Raw genomic sequence first — 22,742 nt, forward strand, 5'->3', positions numbered from 1 at the left:
TAACAAGAACTCACTCACGGTGTCAATAAGAAGTACTTTACTTTCAGTAATAGTACGCGTGACTTTTATTGTGTGATTATTGTTTTCTAAATTTTCAAATTAAGTGGCCGATTAAGTTTTTATAATACTTATCGATTTAACAGTAAAATATAAAAAAAAACATACAAAAACAATACAAAATATATACATTAAACATATAATAAATACGAATAAAATCCAAGCTGCCGGTGGTCAAGTGTCAGAAGAAGTCCCCGAATAGTTTCCCGACGCGGTCAGGTCTGCAACGGTCGGTTCCCGTGAGGGCCTTCGAGATCCGCCCGTCTAGCTCCTTACTCTTCCATACCGCCTTGCGGTCCTCCGTGCTTAGTAGTTACCACAGGTTTACGACAGTTTTCGTTTGCTAATGAGAGCGCTGTGAGGTTCCTGTCTGCTGCCACCACGTCACAATTCATGCCTCTCATTGTAAAGGAAATAATTCCTGAGATTGCAGACTTCGCGGTCGTATGTACTTTAGTATGCCAAAGGCAGGGAAGCAGGCATTATACAGGCTTTGAAGACGCCCACATTGTTAACAAAAGACTGTGGGCTGACTGAAAAAGCGCTCATTAGCCGACCGTCTCATACCTCCATCCTTAATACCCAACGACTGCGACATACCAAGGTATTGATAGGTTTCTTATTCAGAAACAGATCTGAGTGACATTGCCTCAGAAAGTTGTCAATTTAAGTTGTATATACAGTTCTCAATAACAATAAAAAAACAACGATGATCAACTCTGACCAACGTAGTGGGACTCGAACCCACATGCATCTTTGGATTTCCGGTTAAAAAACTGACTGTACATAAACCTGTTGTTTATCTAAGAACAAAACCCCCCTATTTTTCTATATTTATTTTTATTGTGTACTTATCTACACAAGGGGTACAAATACGGGGTTATGTAATAGTATAGATAATAAAAATAATCATACCTCAACGTTATAAACGGTCGATGAAACGTCATAAAGTGCAGGAGCCAGGGACTGTGAGGTTGTGTGCACTCGAGCAGCGATGAGAGAAACACACAAATATCGAAATAAAACAAACATCATTGAATAGGTGAGATATATCACATTCTCATATCCTCCCAATGGCCTGAAATTTGTGAACGAGACATCATTAATTAAATAAGAGCCGGAAAAAACCAACACAAGTCAATAAATTAATACTACGTAGCCTATTGCTTCTCTATCGTTTGTTGAGTTTAATGGATAAAATATTGCTATCACTCATGTTTTACCAGCGGTGGTAGCAGATGTCCGACTTTCAGTCGGGAATTTGTGGATTCGAATCCTGGCTCTTACTGGAAGATATTATAATGTATGTCCCCCAACCTGTTTTGTGCTAGCGTGAGGTCTATAGCCAAATAGCTCGTATGCGCACGGGACGTATGGGTACTTTTAGGCTTTTAATTTAAACAATTATAATAGGTACCAAACTTAAAAATGTTTTTACTAACCCGCTTCCAGACCTTGGACATTTTACCGTAGGTTTAAGTCGCATTCCATCTCTGAAATATAAATTTCACGTAGCAACTTAATAATTAAACATATTTTAGAACAAATAATACTTGAAACTGCTACAACAGACAGATGAATGTCGAATGGAAAAAAATACGTAGGTATTTAACCTAGTACAGTTAGTATCAATAGTAGCGGATGAAACAACGCGCCAAAAGTATCTAATATTCCGGATAACTTTTCAAAATATAGATAAATCTCTAAATTCACGGTCAAAAGTATATCTCTTACAGTCTTATTTGTTCTACATATAGAACTATCACTTTTGGTTAAGCTGTTACAGAATGGTAGATACTTTTGAAGCGTTGTTTGATCCGCTACTTTTGATGCTGACTGTACCTACCAAGGAATTCATAAAATTATAATATTTTTATTGCTTAATTGCTACCATACCATACAAACCTTTATTTATGATAGAAATACGCTTAAACTATTCAGTAAAGAGGTACTAACGACAACAAATTGTACAGTTGAAAGCAAATGAAGAACAGATTAATGGTAAAAGATGCGAATACGGCGCCACTGACGACCTCATCGACCGCTCGGACCAGCTGCGCCGCGTGGTTGTAGTCCTCTCGAACCGAAGCCCAAAAACTTGAAGACAAATACTGCAACTGAGAAAATATAATAGAATAGGATATTATCGAAGACAACGGGTATATTTGTTTGCGGCTATATTTCCTATACGGAACAGCAATATCTATCGGTCTCTTTTATTTTCTGGGAGCGGTCGTCACCCAAACATGTACGAACCAGTCACCCGCACTTCGTAGTGGAGTGAGTGGTTTTCTGTTTTTGTGTTAAAAAAACACTTTTCAAGCTAAGTTACATGTGTTTTAATGCCTTTATTTAAGAAATTATTTGTGTTTTTCATATAGTGTAAGTGATGTTAATATAATAGATTCGCATGTCCTTCATCAGAAGGCAACATTCGATATTGTTTTCATAACGATACTTAGGTAATAATAGTACAATGTTTTATATTTACAATTGTTTCTGTCTTTTAGAACATGCATAAAAAAATACTTGTTATTTTTCTTAATTGTTCGCCACTGTATTAAAAAACGTTGTTCGATATACGTGCGGTAATGTCATTCTTCACTCGTCCCGAGTCTTGCAATATATCTCGATACACATGAAGTAATGACATACTTTCCGCACTAGCCACGAAAAGTACTATTAATCCCCACTTAACATTTTATTTTACCACTTTGTCGGCATGGTTGATTTTAATATATATCTAATTGCAGCTTTCTCGCACTAATGATCACGGAGTAAAGCCTCGGACGGAGAGACTTAGTTGACCACGAAACCCTAAAAAGGACGCATAAAAGAAACCAGAAACCCAGCTACCAATCTCTGCCTCCACCAGACTCACCAAACCCGAACTCCAACCCCCAAAAATTTTAACCTATGCCATCAATCCCTCAAAAAATATATGTAGCTATTACTTGAATAGTACATTACGATACAAGTGCGAAAAATAGGAAATTCGAAACGAGTGGCGATAAATTAAAACACGACCGAAGGGAGTGTTTTAAATCGACACGAGTTGCGAATTACCTATTCGCACATGTATCGTACAACGTTTTACAGTACATATGGCCCTTTAAATGTTCGACACAGTAACGTAATATGCTACTTCTCGCACTAGTGCTATAAAGTAGCCCCATATGTACTGTAAAGTACATTTTCAAAATAAGAACAAAAACTTTAAAGTAAAAACATGATACCTACTCGTAGTCGTAGGCAATTCGCATACATACCTTAGCTTTATTATCAATCACTTTTTTGTAGATTCCTTGTAAGATTGAATTTAAATAATAACTTATGCAAACTATGAAGAGATCCGAGTAATTCCAGGTTAACGTTGCAGTTATATTTATTAACTGAAACAGAATGGAACAAATTTTACTTTACTAAACCGTGTCTGTCTATCTGTTACCTTATCACGCTGAAACTACTGCACTGAACCAATAAATATACTATATGGTATTTCATTGAGGTACAATAATGAAACGTAACCTAACGTAAATGTAACTAAATAGCAGGGTGAGGCTGAAATTTTTTATACGATAGGATAACATTTTCCAACCGATTTTTTTAAAAAGGAGGAGGTTATAAATTCGACCGTTTTTTGCTTGTGTGTTACCTGAGAGCTCTGTAATGTATCAACCGATTTGGAAAATTTTTTTTTGTTCCAAAGTATACGTCAAATTGGTCCCATTTTTGTCAAATCTAGTCTTGGTGAGGGATCCATGAGGAATTGAGAGAACTCCTCAAATCTTATTGCATACTTACATAATATAGTGATTTTTGTGTTTTCATCAATAAATTATGCATTTGCATTTTAAAGGGCCATTTGGTGAAGTGGAACTGCTGACGAAGACCAGAACAGAACTATTCAACGACGTGTATTTTACGTTTGGAGTTTTGTCATTTTCGTTAAGTCTAACACTGCTAAGGCATTCATGGTAAGGCTACATATCTCTACTGTGCTAAAAACTGTCTCAATATGGAGAAGTGTTCCTGTTTCATTTTCAATCTTGACCAGGCCGCGTAGCCAACGGTACAATCGTTCACGCTCCCAAACGTATCGTAGCTGTCTCTCTCTATCACTTTTCCATATTAGTGTGACTGTGACAGTTGCATTTCGTTCGCCACGGAGCGTGAACGATATGCACGTTGGCTACGCGGCCAGATCAGAAATAAAAGGCTAAATAGGGTTACCGAAATAATAGATCCAAGCTCCAGCTCACTTCTCGATTAACAAAATTACGTCAAAAGCATACGCATACGCAGATAGCAACGCAGGGATTTTAGTAATCCTCGAACCATAATTTTACTTTATAATGCGTTTGTCAGATTGCATTTAGAATACTCATCAATCGTCCCATGTGCAGAGCAAGCATGGAAGAAGAGGAAACAGCGAAACATATTCTCTGTGATTGTAAACAGGTTGAAGTATACAGGAACAAATACCGTGAGAGTCAGAATGCCGCCATTACAAAGTACACCCGCCATTCTGACTATCAGGATGGCGGGTGACCTATTTTTTGATGATAACTTTAAGTACCGTGAGGTACAATTTTTTTTAAAGGATTTTTTATTTGATTTTATTTAGGTACACCCGCCATTCTGACTCTCACCAAATACCTAGGGACTCCGTGCAACCTAAAGGAGGCAGTTAGCAACCTGAAGACACTGCTAGGTTTCGTGAAGGAGCTGGGGTGGCTAGAGTAGTCCTAGCTCGTTTTCACGAAAAATAGGCACAAGGGTTGTCGATTCCCTAGGGAGTTATAGCTTTTTTTTTCACAATCTATAACTACCGCGGGAACAATATAGGCCTTTGTCTTTCAGTAAACCTGAACGAAATAAGATCTTTTTCGAGCAAGTGTGATGAAAACTTTATTTACCATTCCACTCTGTCATACTACGAGAGTCGTTTGATAAGTTTTTTTTTTAAATGACAAAAAACATATTTTTTATACAAATTACATTTATTTCTCAACATAATTTTCTTGAAGGGCCAAAGACTTATTCCAGCGAGTTTCCAAATTTGTTATCCCTTCCAAAAATATGTTTTGTCGAGGTCTGCAAAATAGCAGTTCACGCCTGCGATACAGTCCTCATTTGTCTTTTTTTTTGTCCTCCAAGCCATCTTTCCAAATTTGGTAATAGGTAATAATCACATGGAAATGTCTTGGAGAGTGTCTACACTAAAAACTTACTTAGCTCCTTGGAAAACGTGGTTAGATCGGTGCAAACTCTAGGACTTGACCCATACAACCCTGATGGCAACTCTGTAGCTCAACATCTAAGCTACCTATTTAGGATAAAGAAACTGTCTGCTCGTACAGTAAAATTACACAAGTCAGTCATCGTAAATTTCGCTAACCCAACAAAGAGGGAATCCATCTATAAAAATATTTTAGTTAAACAGATGGTTAAGTCTATCGACTTAGCAGAACCCACTTCGGTTAAAAAACGTATTTGGGATATAAAACAAATACTTAATTGATTGGATGGAGAGAAAGCACGTACAAGAAGACAGCATCTTTCAGGTCTCCCGTCATCTTGCACTGTTACTGTTAGTGGTATCTGGTAGGTGAGTTCATGATCTTACCCTATTAAACATAAATAAGACAAGCCTGCTACTTACTGATACAGCTGTTACATTCTGGCCCGATTTTAGTTCCAAAACTGATAGTACAACCCATAGACAGTCTGTCTGGCAACTTTCTGTGATACCTAATGAGAAATTGGATCCGGTTCGGTTGACAAAACTTCACCTGTCGCTCTCAGAGACCAGAAGATCATCAGGAAATACTCAGATTGATTCCCTTTTTATCATCTCAAGGAGGCCAGTTAAGGCTGCTTCAAGAGCAATTATTGCAGGCTAGATCAAGATAGCCTTTGTGGAGCTAAGTCTTCCTTTTCCTCCTGGAAGTATTCGCTCGGCAGTCGCCTCTTCCAGGAGGGACAACAACATGCCTATAGATAACATTCTTAGAAATGGAAATTAGCGAAGCGAACGCATTGTGCTTAAGCATTACTTTAAGAAAGTAATAAGAGCCCCTGACTTAGAACGCAATTTTAGTGTCAATTTAATTGATTCTAGTTTTTATACGTTGTGATCGACTTCAAAAGTCCAGTTCTGTTAACCTAATACGAGTAACTAGCAGATTGATTATAAATTGCCAATTTTCTATTGATTTCAATTAGAAATGATTACACTGAAACTCGTTACTTTAGTTATTTAATCTTATAATTCCTCGTACATCATCACTAGTACAGGAGTTACTTTTTATTCGAGTTGGATGCATAATTGTTTAAGGTTGTTTTGTTTTCTTTTTACGAAGATAAGTTTCTGTTTATTTTTATTACAGTTCGTAATGTGTATTACATTAAGTCCGATATACGGTATCCCCGTTTATTATTTTAAACTTGTGTTAAATGATCATTTCTGTATGAACTCTTAACGCAATACATCACGCGCGCTAGTTTATAAATTGATATGGCTGTTAATTACAAACATGTTGATTTCTCATTCTTTTGTTTAATTACAAGCACTTACTTAGTTTACCTACCTACCTTTGAATCTATCTTTTCCTACTTCGTGTATTACATGTAGCCATAATATAACACATATTCACAGTACGCTTCCCCGCGTCGTCAGAACCTAAACATATCTCACAGGTCAAGCTGACGGCACAGACCATGAAATAGCAAACGTTTTTCCCCCGAAGGGATAAAAACGATATATTTCATGTCTTGCCTAGGCTTGACCAAGTAATGCCTTGACGACTTTACAATATCAAGGTATTGGGAAACCACGCTTGCGCACCTCCGCTCGGCCCGCCCCGCGGGTTATTCCCACTAGTTACCACCAAGTTGTTACCAGTGGTAACTACTGGGAATTTTTTTTCACACCTTTTACCACTGGTAACTACTGGACCTGTAAGTTTCAAAATTAAAGGTTTTTTATTTCCAAAAAGGAATAAAGTATGGGTACCATGCGATTCCTTACATTTTATCCAAAAAAATATTGTAAATAAATATATTTCGTGGTTTGGCATTCGTGGTTTGGCTTATAATTGGATAAAATCTTATCTGACGGATAGGATGCAATGCGTAGAGATATCTCAATACTGTCCTAAAAGTAAACACATTGTTAAACACAGATCAAATTTTGTGCATAATAAATATGGCGTACCACAAGGCAGTATAATGGGACCATTACTGTTCCTATTATACATCAATGATTTACCAGATATTCTGTCACAACAATGTTATCTTTTTGCTGATGACACAACTATTGTTATTAAAGCAGATAGTTTAGTCACTTACGAGGCATTGATTAATGACACCTTAAATAGAACAATAAAGTGGTTGGAATGTAACAACCTTAAGGTTAATTTAGGTAAAACCAAGTTAATGCAATTCTATACTAACAGGGGGAAACCACAAAATCTCGATGTTATCTATAATGGTAAAAAAATTGATGAAGTATTAAGTTTTAAATTTTTAGGGGTAACTCTTGACCGGTTTTGTAGCTGGAAAGAACACATCACCGACCTGTGTTCCAGAATGAACCGCTTTGTCTATGCTTTAAGAAGAATAAGCCAAGTAGTCTCAATTGATGCGGCTCTTATCTCCTACTACGGTTATATCCACTCAATCCTTCAATATGGAATAATAATGTGGGGTAGATCTACGGACATTGATGATGCATTTCTCATGCAAAAAAAATGTATAAGAGCTGTTTTTGGACTGGATACCTTAGATTCATGTAGACCTTATTTTAAAAATCAGCATATTTTATCTCTCCCGTCTATTTATATTTTTAACGCTTGCATATTTGTGTATCAACATGGCCACCTTTTCCAGCAAGTCAAAGAAGTGTATCGTAATCCTGTGCGGCCACAATATCGGAACAAACTATATATACCTCCAACAAAGCTGTCGCTGGTAGCAAAGAATGCATTTGTTATGTGCATAAAGATTTATAATAAAGCGCCAGATGAGATTAAAGACTTACCATTCATCAAATTCAAAAAGGCTTTAAAAAAATGGCTTGTGGATAAATGTTTTTATAGCATAAATGAATTTCTAGACTATAAGTAGCTCAATAAGTATATGTCAATTGTACATTATGCATGCCTGTAAGGTAGTTTTAGTGATACCATCAATGTACATACTTTGTATATATATATTCATAAAAACTGTACCTAAAACTATGCATAATAATAAATATTTCATTTCATTATTTCATATTTCATTTCATTTCATTTCATTTCATTTCATTTCATATATACATAAACGCAATATTCACCGACAAAATCGCAATTTTAATGTTTTTCATACTTCAAGATGGGTTCTTGGTGACCGTGACGACATGTTTGCTTATTGTTTTATTGGTAGCGTTTCGCGAGTGAAGTAGTAATGGGTCCCTTATACCCATTTGATTCTAAAAACGAACCTGAACGATTGATACCAATAATAAAAAATTGTCATCTAGCCTATTATAGTGCGGCTTCTTAGCCTCAACTACGGTCCCATCCAGCAAAAAGCACGAAACTGACTGACTGACTGACATATCAACGTACAGCCTGAACCGCTGCTTCTAGAGATTCCAAATTTGGCACGTAAGTACTTTAGAAGGTCCAGGGGTGCACTAACAAATGATTTTTCAATATTCACCCCCTAACGGGGTGAAATGGGGGTCCAAACTTTGTATAGGGAAACAAGATTAGTTACACTATTTTATTCGAAACTTTACAAGAGTATTCCTAACGATAAATGAGTAAAAACGTGTTTCAGTACCCCTAGTGTAAATAAATTCGATTTTGAAACGTGACGTACGCGTTTGCGTTTAGTCTCATTTTGTATTGGATTTAGAAAGAGCGCGCCAAGCGGGACGTTTTGGAAACTCAAAATCCTATACAAAATGAGACTTAACGCAAACGCGTCCGTCACGTTATGATGTCGATCAAATTTACACTAGGGGTACTGATTTTTGGAAATTCAACCCCTAAAAGGGGGGGGGGATATGGTGACTGAGTCTAAATATCAACATGGGTATTATTTCTATGGTTTATCGGGTCGCTGATTACGAAAATAACAACGATTTTATAATCTAAAGAGGTGGGCGTGAAATACAAATCCTCTGTTGGGGTGCGATGGGGTTGAACTTACTAAATATTAATATGGGTGGCGTTATTTGGGACGTTATTTACGAAAATGGCATTGAATAATTTTAAAATTTTATATTGTGGACATGAAAAAAGTTGAAAGTATTTTTGCCAAATTGTAATTGAATCGGTCCAGTAGTTTCAGATCAAATCGGTTGTATCAGATGGATTGACAGACAGCCACACGTGATCCTATAAGGGTTCTTTCTTAGCTTTTGAGGTATGGAACAAGACCCGCGTTATCCCACGGCCAGTTCTATGTGGAGTGATCCCGTGTAAGTTCACCTCAAAGTTTGGTTCTATTGCTACCACTTTCAAAAATGGCTAAAAATGTTGTTCAAAAGGAAGTACTTAAACAAGTATAAAGTTGTGGAATACTTCATACATTTTTCAGAACATGATTCTAAATCTAATAATCGCGTGATTCTAAATCTATTAAATCTAAACATACATACCTACATGCGTTTATAAAAACATACGGGGCAAACTGAGAAACTTTTTTTTTGCTTTACGTGGGTAATGCCGCGGGCTGAAGTTAGTTGCATATAGTTTTATTAGGTATATAAGAAAATAGAAGGTAAATACTCGTAGAAGTTGTATCTCACTTTCTTATAATTTAGGGACAAGAAATTAATTTTTCAAATATCTGTAATCCATTTTCACACAAAAAGACTGATTTGTGCACAAACAATGATAACATTTACAATCGCAGTGTGGCAATTTGCACTAAATAAAAATTAAAAATAAGTTTTATTTTTATGAAAAAATAATAACATGTAGCTTATTGAGGCGGTTACGATTTTCTTATAATGGCTAAAGTTAAAAATGTTTTAAGAACCACTTAATATGCCATTTTAAAAGTTTGAATATAATGTTTTAAGGCTAGGTTCATGCGTTTTTGCCGTCTTTTGGTACAAATTTGTCGTAATTTTTTTCATCTTAACTGTCAAAATTGCAAATATTATAAGAATAAATTAAGCATAATTTGAAAACTACAAGTCTAAACAATGTACCTACTTTCAAAGACAATATTGTACAGAATTTTATGGAGAACAGACTTCTTCTAGACATTTTAATAGTAGTTTTGTGAGGATAATAAAAGTGGAGGGAAGCAATAACTACTCGGCATATTTCTACTTCTGTTTATTCTTAGAAACCTAAAAGCTTTATGTATTAAGTGCTTTCTGCTGGATGGGACCATAACTCCATACTAAATCGAGCTAAGGAGCCACACTATTAAATGTGTTTAGTATATATAATCGACCAAGAATTATTTAGTAAAAGTTAATGAAGATAAAACTTAGTTAATAGTTACCTGTATAAAAATCCCAATAAGAAAATGATCAGGTAGGCCAAATTTCACAACCCACGGGAAACTAGACTCGATGTAGCGTCTGTATAACCGAGAATGGTCTGCAGAGCAGTCTAGTACCACTGCTAAACCAGAACATTCCGCCAACATGTGTTCCACTGAAATCAGTTAATAAAACTGTATGAGTGCTCGCGTAAATAAAAAAAATGCTGAATTTAATTTTCTGTGACAATATGGGTCTACTTACGCTGAATAACAAAAACTTTGTCCAGTTATACCTAGGCTCTTTCTGATTGTAAGTCGCCCAAAACTGGTCGCTAGTGTTTAGCTTGTATCAAAGTTGCGTCGAATAATTTGTTTCACAATTTTGTTAATTTTCAGGATCAGTTAAGTCGTATTAATATCTAACTTTGAGTATGATCCCAAAGTTGCGTGAACATCTAAATATATAAAAGAAGAAACTGACTGACTGACTGACTGACATATCAACGCACAGCCTAAACCGCTGGTTCTAGAGATTCGAAATTTGGCACGTAAGTTCTTTAGATGGTCTAGGGGTGCACTACGAAAGAATTTTTCAAAATTCACTCCTTAACTGGGTGAAATAGGGGTCCAAACTTTGTATGGGGAAACAAGATAAGTTACACTATTTTATTTAAAACTTTACAAGAGTATTCCTAACGATAAATGAGTAAACACGTGTTTCAGGTTTTTGAGAATTCAACCCCTAAAAGGGGGAAATATGGTTACTAAGTCTAAAAATCAACATGGGTGTTATTTCTATGGTTTATCGGGTCGCTGATTACGAAAATAACAACGATTTTATAATCTAAACAGGTGGGCGTGAAATACAAATCCCCTGTTGGGGTGCGATGGGGTTGAACTTACTAAATATTAATATGGGTGGCGTTATTTGGGACGTTATTTACGAAAATGGCATTGAATAATTTTCAAATTTTATATTGTGGACATGAAAAAAGTTGAAAATATTTTTGCCAAATTGTAATTCAATCGGTCCAGTTCTTTCTTAGCTTTTGAGGTATGGAACGAGACCCGCATTATCCTAATATATACTACGACAGGACTGTTTCTCCCACGGCCAGTTCTATGTGGCGTGCTCCCGTGCAAGTTAACCTCAAAGTTTGGTTCTATTGCTACTACGAGTATGAAGTTGTAGAATACTTCATGCATTTTTCAGAACATGATTCTAAATCTAATAATCGCGGACAAACATACATACCTACATGCGTTCATACAAACATACGGGTCAAACTGGTAACCTTTTTTTGCTTTACGCGGGCGAAGCCGCGGACTAAAGCTAATGTTCTATAAAATTATTGTTTTTTTATTACTTATCTATTCTCAGAGTCTACAATCTAATTTCTAAAACTCCCTCTAAAATGCACAAAACATGGTTGATGGTAATCAGACAGTTTACAATTTACTGAGAATATATAAATAAAATATAAATAAAAATGTTATTTATTCAGGTATCAACCCAATACATTACAATAATAATTACAACGCCAATATAATGCAACGCCAAAAACGGCTGTTCCAAACTCTGAATTTTTTAAACGCATCTCTAAAAGGGAGAGAGAGAGAGAGAGGTGAAGTGATAGCGAATCGAGTAATAGTCAGTCAGTAAAATGTACCTCGGGCAGGAATTCCCGGAAATTTTAGACTTTTACTATACTGTAAAAAATTACGAAACTCCCAGGTACCACGAGTCACGAACTTATTGTAGACCGAAGAAAATACTTCTCTTTGTCAAATTTACATTGTGAAAACTAAATAATTCAACACTATAGTATTTAAGTTTATGATAATTAAGTTCACTTTTAAGAATATATATATATATATATATATATATATATATATATATATATATACATATATTCATATATCAGGTATATGTATTTATATTGTATTTATGGTATAGATTTTCATGTTCTTACATATGTACATATGTATTATGTATTTTAATTCAGCTTTGTGTTTTTTATACATATATATTATTATTATTTAGCACCGCCCACAATCTCTCTGCTTTGCCTTAAGGTTGACTGGTAGAGAATGATTTTTGGCATTAAGGGCCTGTTTCACAATGTCCAAGTAAAGCCCTGAATAAGCTACTTGCTACTTAATCTTCAAATAAGCTTAACTGGTAGTTAAAAGGGTAGGTTTTGCAGGAAGTTTTATCTGGCAGTTAATTTATTTGGTAATTAGCTATCCATTACTTTACTTGGACATTTTGAAATAGGCCCTAAGTCCGTCTTTTGTACGATAAGTTTTTCTTTGATGCAATAAAGGTCGATAATATTAATAAACAAAAAAGTCATCTCGACTGATATTAAAATAGAGGTCAAATCGTTTCCTTTTTTCTCTGAGCTGTTCTAAATTTGACTGTCATTAGAAAATCGATTTTGATATTATTACGCAATAAAAAACATTTTCACATTTATGAAATTTGTTGTAATAAAACAGTTTATCTTAATACTGGCCGTTATTTGTAGTTTTTGAATGCATCATAGTAGATAAAAAATCGAGTAAAGAGATGGCAATGGCCTTGTTTTGTTTATTACTTGAAGGATATTTCAGGCTCAATAAATTCCAACAAGCCTAATAGGTATTATCATCCACACTTTAAATTATTCACACTGTTAGTGTTAAATTTATTATGATCCATTAGTCCATATAATAATAGTTTAATAGCTACCTGGCCGAGTGGACCGGTGACGAGTTTGGCCTATAAATTGACATAAACAAAACTAAGATAAATAAAAAATAAAAAAGCCTTTTATTTCTTGCATACTACAATGTCAGACGTTAATTTACTTTCGATACATAACAATTAATTAATTTCCAATAGTCAGTTATTAAGTTAATATTAGGTCAATTATGTTATATAATATTTAATATATTTTAACTAAATTATTATTATATTTTAAAGCAAGAACCCCCTCTCAGATAAAGGCCTCCTCCAGAGTAAGCCAGTCGGATCTATCTTGAGCTTTTATGTAGTTTTATGTAGTTTCTCCCTGCTACGTTTATTATTTCGTCTGACCATCGCGTGTATGGTTTGCCGCTGTTACGTTTTCCTCGTGGACCTGGCCATATCGTTACTTGTTTTACAATAGATGGTCTATTGGACTTCATCCTGGCGACATGTCATGCCCATCTCCATTTTTTGTTATTTTGCGTATTTCAGCACAAAAAATCACATGCGTCGATTACATTGGTTTTGGACCTAATAATGCTGTGATTGATTTTCTGATTTTTTCTAATATTTGTCATACTTATTTCCTTTGACATGTAATTATTTTGTTTTTAATATTTTTAGTATATTTCCAGGTTTGCGCCGCGACGCTCCGCAAGCTTGGTACGCCGCAGCGGCGTACGTGAGCGAGGAAGTAAGCATGAGTTCATGATTATCTTTTTGAATTTAATAGGTATTGTGCTTTTCAGAATTTATTTTTGGTTCCAGAATTTGTTCCACGTGATTTTGATTCTCCTGTCAACTTCAAACAGCATTCCTAAAATACAAATCATCACCGGACAAATTGTATCTAAAAATAGACAATAAGTTATATTTTCAATAAATAAACATTTTCATTGCGTGATCTTTAAATGAAATCTCTCATTCCAAAAAGTATCACCTCCAAAGAGATGAAGTGTACTTTGTAATCGATTAACAAAGAGAAGGTGTAGGATTTGAGGCCTTTGTTACAACCTAACAGTGCTAATTTGTGTTTTAGACATATATTTTAATACTGACAACACGGTCACATTACCATTTATTGCTGAAAGCCATAGACGTAGATAGAGAATATTATAGACCTATCATAAATATTTTCTTCTCTTTAGGAAATCATGTCGCCAAAGTATAGGTGCAACCAGAGAAGCACTGACTTAAACTCTCAAGGATTTTGACTCATTATTGTTCGCTAATAAAACGGGACTTAACCGCGTATAATTCAGTTTTTCAAAATACCCTCAAAGTTTCAAGGACGGCGTTGTCCCCGTGGTCTCGGAGAAGACTGGCTAAAGTTGACATAAACATTTTGAACTATCTTGTTTATCTACTTGAACGTTTTACACACTAGATTTGATACCCAGTCTGCAAACAACACTCGCGATGATTGGTTTTTCAACCAACATATATTATCCCAAGTATTTTTTCCAATACCAACACTTCAAACTACTTTAAACATTTCAAACTATGCGCGTTTAATAATTAGCGATTTTTGATGCCAAATCGAATACAAACTTCTCAGACATATAATTATTACGATGACAAATTTACGTATGTATTCTGTTCCATATTTTATCAACCACACTTACCGGTAGCTACAATCAAAAACATTCCAATGAACATGTTACACTTCGTATTGATTCTCGTATCCACGTATTCATCCAATTCAAAATGAGGTATTTTTTTTATTAATGTAGGCCATTTCTTTGCCACTTGAAAGAAAATAATAGTTGTTACTGCGCTGGATACGTAAAATGATAAATGACCTGAAAAATAATTTTATTTTTCATTTTTCTCCAATGGTGAGACAGAATTTAAATGAATAAAAAAAGTTAAAAAAAAGCGGTAAGAGTGATGGTGTTTGGCATTCGTCATCGATCTAGGGTATAGATGAGCTTTCTTTCCTGGTAAAGCCCATCCAAAGGCCTGTGTAATAAACAAAGCAATTTTAACAATATCCCACCCAATATATTTCTTACAAAACAAATGATACTCGTATAGGTGTCATACAAGTATCAGTACCGAGTAGGTACAAAAAAAAGAAAAATAAACGAAAAAATTGTAAACAGATAAAAAAAATCCTAACTCAAAAATTCAGTCTAATTGCACCTAAATATCATAATGCCATTCGTCTTTAATTGTCCTGAATTTCAAAACGACTTACCATGTCATATTGATTTTAATTCAGATCTTCCAAGTCCCAAAATGGTACTAAGTGTTAAAAAGTACGTTTCTACGAATACCGATCACATTTTTTTACATCTTGCTATCCTATTAAAGCAAATAACTTCAAAGTAATCATTGTCAACCCAAAAATACTCAATGATCACCAAAATCTTAACCACATTTTAGTCAAAAAGAGTCATGCAAATATTTAACATCAGCATTTCGTTTTTGTAAGGGTCGCAGATCCAACCTAACCTACTCACTTTTCAGATAGCGGTTCGATTCTGTGAGGATCGCAGTTCAAATCTAACCTAACCCACTTTTAACGGCGCGTGCGGTGCAGTGTACGTGTATGGGGGGTTTAGTGGGAGTGGCTACTTGGCTAGTAAGTTTGGTATCTTTATACTTTATTTGGTAATAATGTATACATTTTATGGTAATCATTGTGGTTTATTTAGATAAAAATAGCGCATTTTTTTTCTCTTCAAGATTTGATGATCATCATTCATTATATTTGGTGTTTGAATACAATTTGAACTGCGGTCTTAATTAGAACAGGTTGAACTTATGTAATTTTAAGCTTATTTTTTTTGTGTGTTAGTACATTGTAGGAGAGGCAGGAAAACCGCTAAGGCCCTCAAATAATACGAGTCCATCTTTAGCGTTTCCGGCCGAGGCATTACATAGTGCCTTTCACGACTACTGCGAGAAAATAAAAAACATTTGCATAACTATATAAGTACTTTAATATAAATTAATATTTATATTGGTGTGAGGACAATAGTGGAAAGAAAGCGATGTATTTTTGGCAAGAACATTAATATTTTCTTCACTAGACGTACTCACTGTTATAGCGTAGATACGTGTTTCTTGTATTTTTTAGTCAAACACAATCTATAACTATTTTCCGATCCCGCCTTTTTTACTTTTTTTATCACTTTAAAGAGGCGTTATTCTGTTATTTGCTTCAAACCGACTCTAAACTTAGAAACGTTTTTGCTAAAAAAACCACAAACAGCTATTAAGGAAAAACTCCTTAAGCGTGAACTGAATGGTTTTGAAGTTTCTTTTTTTAAACAAGTAATTGGTCCTATATATAACCTAATTTTATTTTTAAAGGAAAAAGTTGCACTAAAAAAAGACCTTTTATCATCCATCACCAATGATAAATCACGATAACAATGATCACCAATGACAGATGATGATGTTCAGGTGCTACAGCTATTGCCCACTTTCCAGCTTAGTTTTAGACCATCTATTGCTAAATTTTGAACAGTTGCGTGAAAAGTATATTGATTTGGTAAGACAATCTTTTTATTTTGAGTACCTGGGTATTTTTGTAGTAATTATAATTGTAGCCAACTTATTTTTTAAATAATAAATAAATAGTATGAATATATTGCGTTTAAACATGTTTTGACACAATTCCGTTTTGACATCCAGAAATTTTGGTGAATGGGTATAACGAAATAAACCAAAAGGTCATGCGGGATAGAGAAACATTTATTTTGCTCGGGGCAAGAGAAACAGTATGAGGGTCCCCACACCTAGGTACAGGTGTTCATCTTGCCCAATGTTTCTCTCATCCGATCTATCTTACCTTACATCAAATTGCATAAAAATATTTCCAATAATAATGTCAACACCCAGAGAGGGAAATGGGGACTAAGTTTGTATGGAGACGCGGTCGTCCACTTTCCTCTAATTACAAAATTTAATTACAGAATCCAAAATAGTAACTTACCAATTGAAGTTACGGATACATTTGTCTCAAACATTATCCAGACGTTTCCCAATGAGATCAATGTTTGCGAAACAAACATCACTAAGCCGTAAACCATTTTAAGTGACACGGCTTTGTATCTGGAATAGCAATGATATGATAATTTTATTCCCTTTTATATTTATTTTATAGTTGTATGATACAAATAGGTTGATAAATAATTACTTATGCAACGTGTGGGGATGTATTAGGGGAAATATTTCGTGTAGTTTTGTGAATTGGTACAATTATGCCTTGTGGTGTCCAGATGAACATACTAAAAGTCTGCGAGGGTGGGGGTAGTGCTGATGGTGCAAGCGGGGGGGGGGGGGAGGGGTGGTCGAAGGTATCTTTTTCAGATTTTTTCTCATGTCTCGAATATCTTTACAAATAGCAGTATAATTACTTCAGACAAAAGTTTTACCAAAGTGCTTCAGTGAACGTTTTTGCGTAATTGTTCATCATATCTTAACTTTTTAGCTTAGAAAAAAGCAAGCTTGGCCAGCTGCTGACCAAATATTATTATATTATTTTGCTGAAAAAATTCTTTCAAACATATAAAATATTTGTTATTCAATTGATACCTGCCTTATAGGTTCTGGAGGCTCTCGGTATACACCAAGTACAGGCATGAGACCCACTGTTTGGCCCAATAGAATTAACCATTTTGTAGCCCTTTGGAATAACATCTGCTGTGCACTCGGATATTTGGGAATTTTGTCTGTTAACAGAAAATAGTAACTACATTGTTGTTGAAGCAAGGGAAATAACCCGATAAAATTGTTAACTAGGTATTTATTTTAGATCTCGCGAGTCGGTTTAAGTTAGATTATAACATAGCCAATAATTACAACATTGTATTTATCAGAAATGGTGTAAGATATAACCGGTTTTCTTCACGTATTTTTTTCACAACTAGCGTTTAAGAAATCTTTCAGTTTTGAAGTTTTACATTTAGTTTACACATTTACTGAGCCAGTTCAAATTACACTTGCTAAAAAAGTGGTAAATTATATGGCTGTTTAGCGCGCGTAAGCAGAGTTGGGAAAAAAATATCTATTTACGAATAACCGGGAAGATAACTAAATCATCTTTTATTTAAAATAACTAAATAATCCGTCATTTCTTATTCTGAATTTATCTAGATGAGTTTAATTTTTATCTAGATAAATTAGTTGGGATTTTAACCCTTTACCAGGCTAAGGGAGATATATTTCCCACATTCGGCACTTCAAACTTGTGTTCTATTTTCGATCTCAAACACGCCAAGTACTCCAGCCTAGAAGTGGCGTACGATTTTGTACCGGTCGCCGTGGAGACTGCTGTAATGGACCCTGGGGTAATGAGGCTCTGGAGTTTTTTAGGGAGTTGGGCAGGCGTTTGCGGGAGAAGGGTAATGATCCCCGCTCTGGGTCTTGGCTGGTCCAACAGGTTTCCATCGCCATACAGCGGGGGAATGCTGCCGGCATAATGGGAACTTTTGGGCCGGGCTTGTTGCAGAGTGGGGATGAGCGTTAGATTATAGGTGTGTTTGACGAAGCTTGTTGCGGAATTTATAAGTTGTTTTAGTGTTAAGGTACAATAAGTTTGTGACGATGCTTGTGCGGATTACATTTGTGTTTTGACGAAGCATGTGGCGGATTGTATAATGTTGATAACTATAGTCTAGAATTAAGTATATATAAAATATTTTTGAGTGTTATCGATGAGTAAGACTGACATTCGATTTTCATTTTTGAACTGTCAGCCTGATAAAGGGTTAAATAAAAGATGTATGTCAGTTACTGACATTCATCTTATACTACTGTAATACAGTCATGTTGAACTAGAAGTGGTCGGGCATGATGAGATGAAAATAACCTACAAGAAAAGTAATGAATCTTTTGTACATACTTAAATATATGAAATATTAATATAATATAATTTTCTTCTGTAGTAGCTATTCAACACATTTATGGAAAAGAACGTAGGTACACTGTTGACTGATCGTGTCGATACTTTGGTCGATACTGAGATGTAATTGGTATACAGCCTGTTTTGGCTGCGATTATTTTACTGCATGTTGAAACAAGAAGAAATTAAGCATCATTAAATGTCAACTAGACAACTGGTCCATGTCATTTGTTTTTCATCAATTGTGGAAAAATGGAGGCAAGTTTCAGTGAAATGTCGGTTTATCATAAAGTATATGTCGATTAAGAAAAGTCATTACTTATACAACTTATCCTTATAAAGGGTTATGTAGCATAATTTCGAAAATCAAAAATCCTAAGTACGAAATTATTAAAGACATAACATCGAAAATCAAATCGTCTCATGTACGGAATTCCTAAAGATGCATTTCCTATGGTTAATTAACCCATGTTTTAAATGTCTTACGTACAATACTGCCAATGCACAAAAATACTAATGACCTTTTTTTCTACGTCCATTTGTTAGTTTTAAATGTATAAATTGCGAAATTTCCTATGTTTGTCCTTTGTTTAGCTGACCTAAGTTTAAAAAGTCTAAAGTACGAAACTGTTTATTTTATTTAATGTCACGACTTTTGGTCCTTCATGAGAACTTGGCTTATTCTTCATATTTATGTTTTGGTTGGGATACCCATTTACTCGATTTATATTATTCGTAATGAATGTTTAGATAGTTTCCATAGTACGTAGACCGCATGCTAGAAGTTGTCTTTAGACTGCTTACTACACAGACAAGGTATCCTCCAGACATAGCATAGTCGCGCTACCCCCTCTGCCACAAATACGGTAGTTTTACTTCGATTTTCGAGTCACATGTAGACGTAACTCGAAAATCGAAGTAAAACTACCGTATTTGCTTACTTTAGGGCGGACCGGGCGCAACTAGAAACTTCGGTAGCTCGAAGAAGTTTTTGTTATGAAAAATGCATTATTGTCGTGTCAAATTGTGTGGCAAGAACACTTATAACAGGTGTACATAAAAATGGCATTTCATTTCACAGGTAAGCAGATTTTTTTAGAGATTTGGTAAATAAATATTTTATTTTAAGCGTTTCATTAAATGAGGCAGCGCTTGGAACTCAAAGACGTCTTTTAAGAAAGTCTCTTCCTATCGTGCTGCATCCGTATAGCTCCTTCCTTGTAGGTATATCGTTTTATTAAATAAATGGCATTTTTCGTTTTGAGGATAACATAAAAATTATTTACACAGGCACTAATAAATAATTTTATTTCTTAATCGTTTATTTTTAGGTCTGCATGATGTTTTATTTGTTGAATATGAGCTGGAAATGCCCGTGAAGTTGACCACCCCAAATCGTTTGCCCGCAAATGGCATATCTATATCGTTTGTTCATCGTTAGTTCATCTTTGTTCAGTAGGTAAAATCGCAAGGACCCGATTTTAACATGCATTTTTTTTAAAACAAAATGGGTTGGCTGTCGTCACGCTAGCCACCCCAAACCACTTTTTGTAAAAAAAATTTGTTAAGATAGCAAGATATTCGTTATTTCATGATTCTTCAGGCATTAAAATCGTAAGGACCCGATTCCTTCATTTTTTTTTGTGGGGTGGCTGTCTTCACGCTAGCCACCCCAAACCACTTTTTGTAAATTTTTTTGGTCTAGATGGCAAGATATTCGTTAGTTCATGTTTGTTCAGGCATTAAAATCGTAAGGACCCGATTCCTTCATTTTTTATTTTATTTTTTAAAGTGGTTTGGGGTGGCTAGCGTGAAGACAGCCACCCCAAACCACTTTTTGTAAGTTTTTTTGGTCTAAATCGCAAGATATTCGTTGGTTTACGTTTGTTCAGGCATTTAAATCGTTCGGATCTCATAAAATTTGCCATAAAAAAATAAAATCGAAAAATTCATATTAACCGGCCGAGATGGTTAAGTAAGGAGACGCAACAAGCAATCGACATGGATACAAGCGATTCTATGGGCTAAATAAAAAAACTATAGACCATATATAACCGTTACAATTTTCAATACATAATATTTGCGATCCTGAATACCAATTTTCTGATCATGCACCAAAATATTTTGCAGTCCTGGTGAAAAATAAGTTTCCAAAGAAAGTGATACTGAAATACAGCAAAGATACAATAACTTATATAAATAAAAAGGATAGGTATTAAGTTTTATGTTAAGCAATTCGTTCAACTATTTTTCGGAGCTTGTTATAAAGCATTTTGGTGTCAGACAGATATGAATGTTAACATACACAAAAAAGTGGTCCTCTGCCAAAATTATTTTAAATATTATTAGACTTACGTTGATCTTGCGTTTTTAGGGTTCCGTAGCCAAATGGCAAAAAACGGAACCCTTATAGATTCGTCATGTCCGTCTGTCTGTCCGATTCTGTCACAGCCACTTTTTTATCTTGGGCGGCACGAGGAACGTGCCCCTAGTTAGCAAACGTGTGGAAATAAATTGACGAGTTCAAGAATCACATAAATCGGCCCATACATAATTATGATCTCTTGAGTACCACAAAGGCAGAAACACATAAATACGTAGGTATGCTTCTACGTGGAAAACTAGTTTTAATTAGTTAAAACGCGCTTTCACTAACGCGATACGGAAAACTAGTTGCGTTTTACTTAAAATTGGTTTTCACGGTAAGATAGGTACATAGATTACTAAACACATTATGCTCCTCTGCGTCGTGCAATTTGTTAAATATGCTAGGGCTGTATGGCGAAACAGTAGTTATAACAGCGATGACCTTTAGTAGGTTTCTCAAATAAATAATTAAATATCATTTTCACCACACCAGTTAGTAAAGGCACTCTTGATACTTCAAAAACGGATGAGAAAGTTGCATTTTATCCACATGTGTAGCAAAGTAATCAAATGCAAAAACAAATTTAGGAATCAAAAGCAAATTTTGAATTGTTTTCTTGTTGATGTTGGCTGGTAGAATTGATTTATAATGATAAATATTTAAGGTAAGTTGAGATAAGACGAACATAGTTTATTTTACTCGGGGCAAGATAAACAGTATGAGGATTCCATACAAGTGTTGTTTTGTCCCGGTGATAATCTTACCCCACCTTACCTTAATAATATTAATTTTGAATTGATTCGATTTGATTTTGTTTGATATTTTACAGTTTGTATTATGCTTGCGTTGGTGTGTAGAAAAAAAAAATGTGTTTCACTCGGAGGCACATTTTCTTTAACCCTCGTAGTTAAAACCCTCGCAATGCACCGAACTGGTTAAATGTCGGATTCTTTCTCTATTCAGGCAGCTCGCCTTTGGAATAGTCTCCCTGTCAAAATTAGACAGTGTCCGAACAGGTTTGCTTTTAAAAAATCCTTAAGTGAGCACTTTGCTGGTAGTACTGAAAAATCTTTGAAATGCATTGTAACTTTTGTAAGTTCATCTGATTTAATATATAGGTATGTATGTATATGTAAGTATTTGTATCAATATTATTTATATATATGTATGTTATCTTTAAAATCGTAGTTTTATAATCTGTACAAATTTATATAGGTACTAAAATTAAAACT

At 34.9% G+C, this 22,742-nt stretch overlaps 1 protein-coding gene across 1 annotated transcript in view; it reads right to left on the reverse strand.

Annotated features, from left to right (window-relative positions):
- Positions 1 to 22,742, reverse strand: part of LOC133530011 (gustatory receptor for sugar taste 64a-like) — a 34,182-nt gene that overhangs the window by 4,834 nt on the left and 6,606 nt on the right. The window contains exons 3-5 of the mRNA XM_061867813.1: positions 3,298 to 3,474; positions 2,010 to 2,268; positions 973 to 1,194 (exon numbers count right to left, since the gene is read on the reverse strand). Of these exons, the coding sequence (XP_061723797.1) occupies positions 973 to 1,194; positions 2,010 to 2,268; positions 3,298 to 3,474 (658 nt within the window). The remainder of the gene's footprint in view (positions 1 to 972; positions 1,195 to 2,009; positions 2,269 to 3,297; positions 3,475 to 22,742) is intronic.

The sequence above is a fragment of the Cydia pomonella genome, chromosome 1, assembly GCF_033807575.1.
Source record: "Cydia pomonella isolate Wapato2018A chromosome 1, ilCydPomo1, whole genome shotgun sequence".
Lineage (NCBI taxonomy): Eukaryota > Metazoa > Arthropoda > Insecta > Lepidoptera > Tortricidae > Cydia > Cydia pomonella.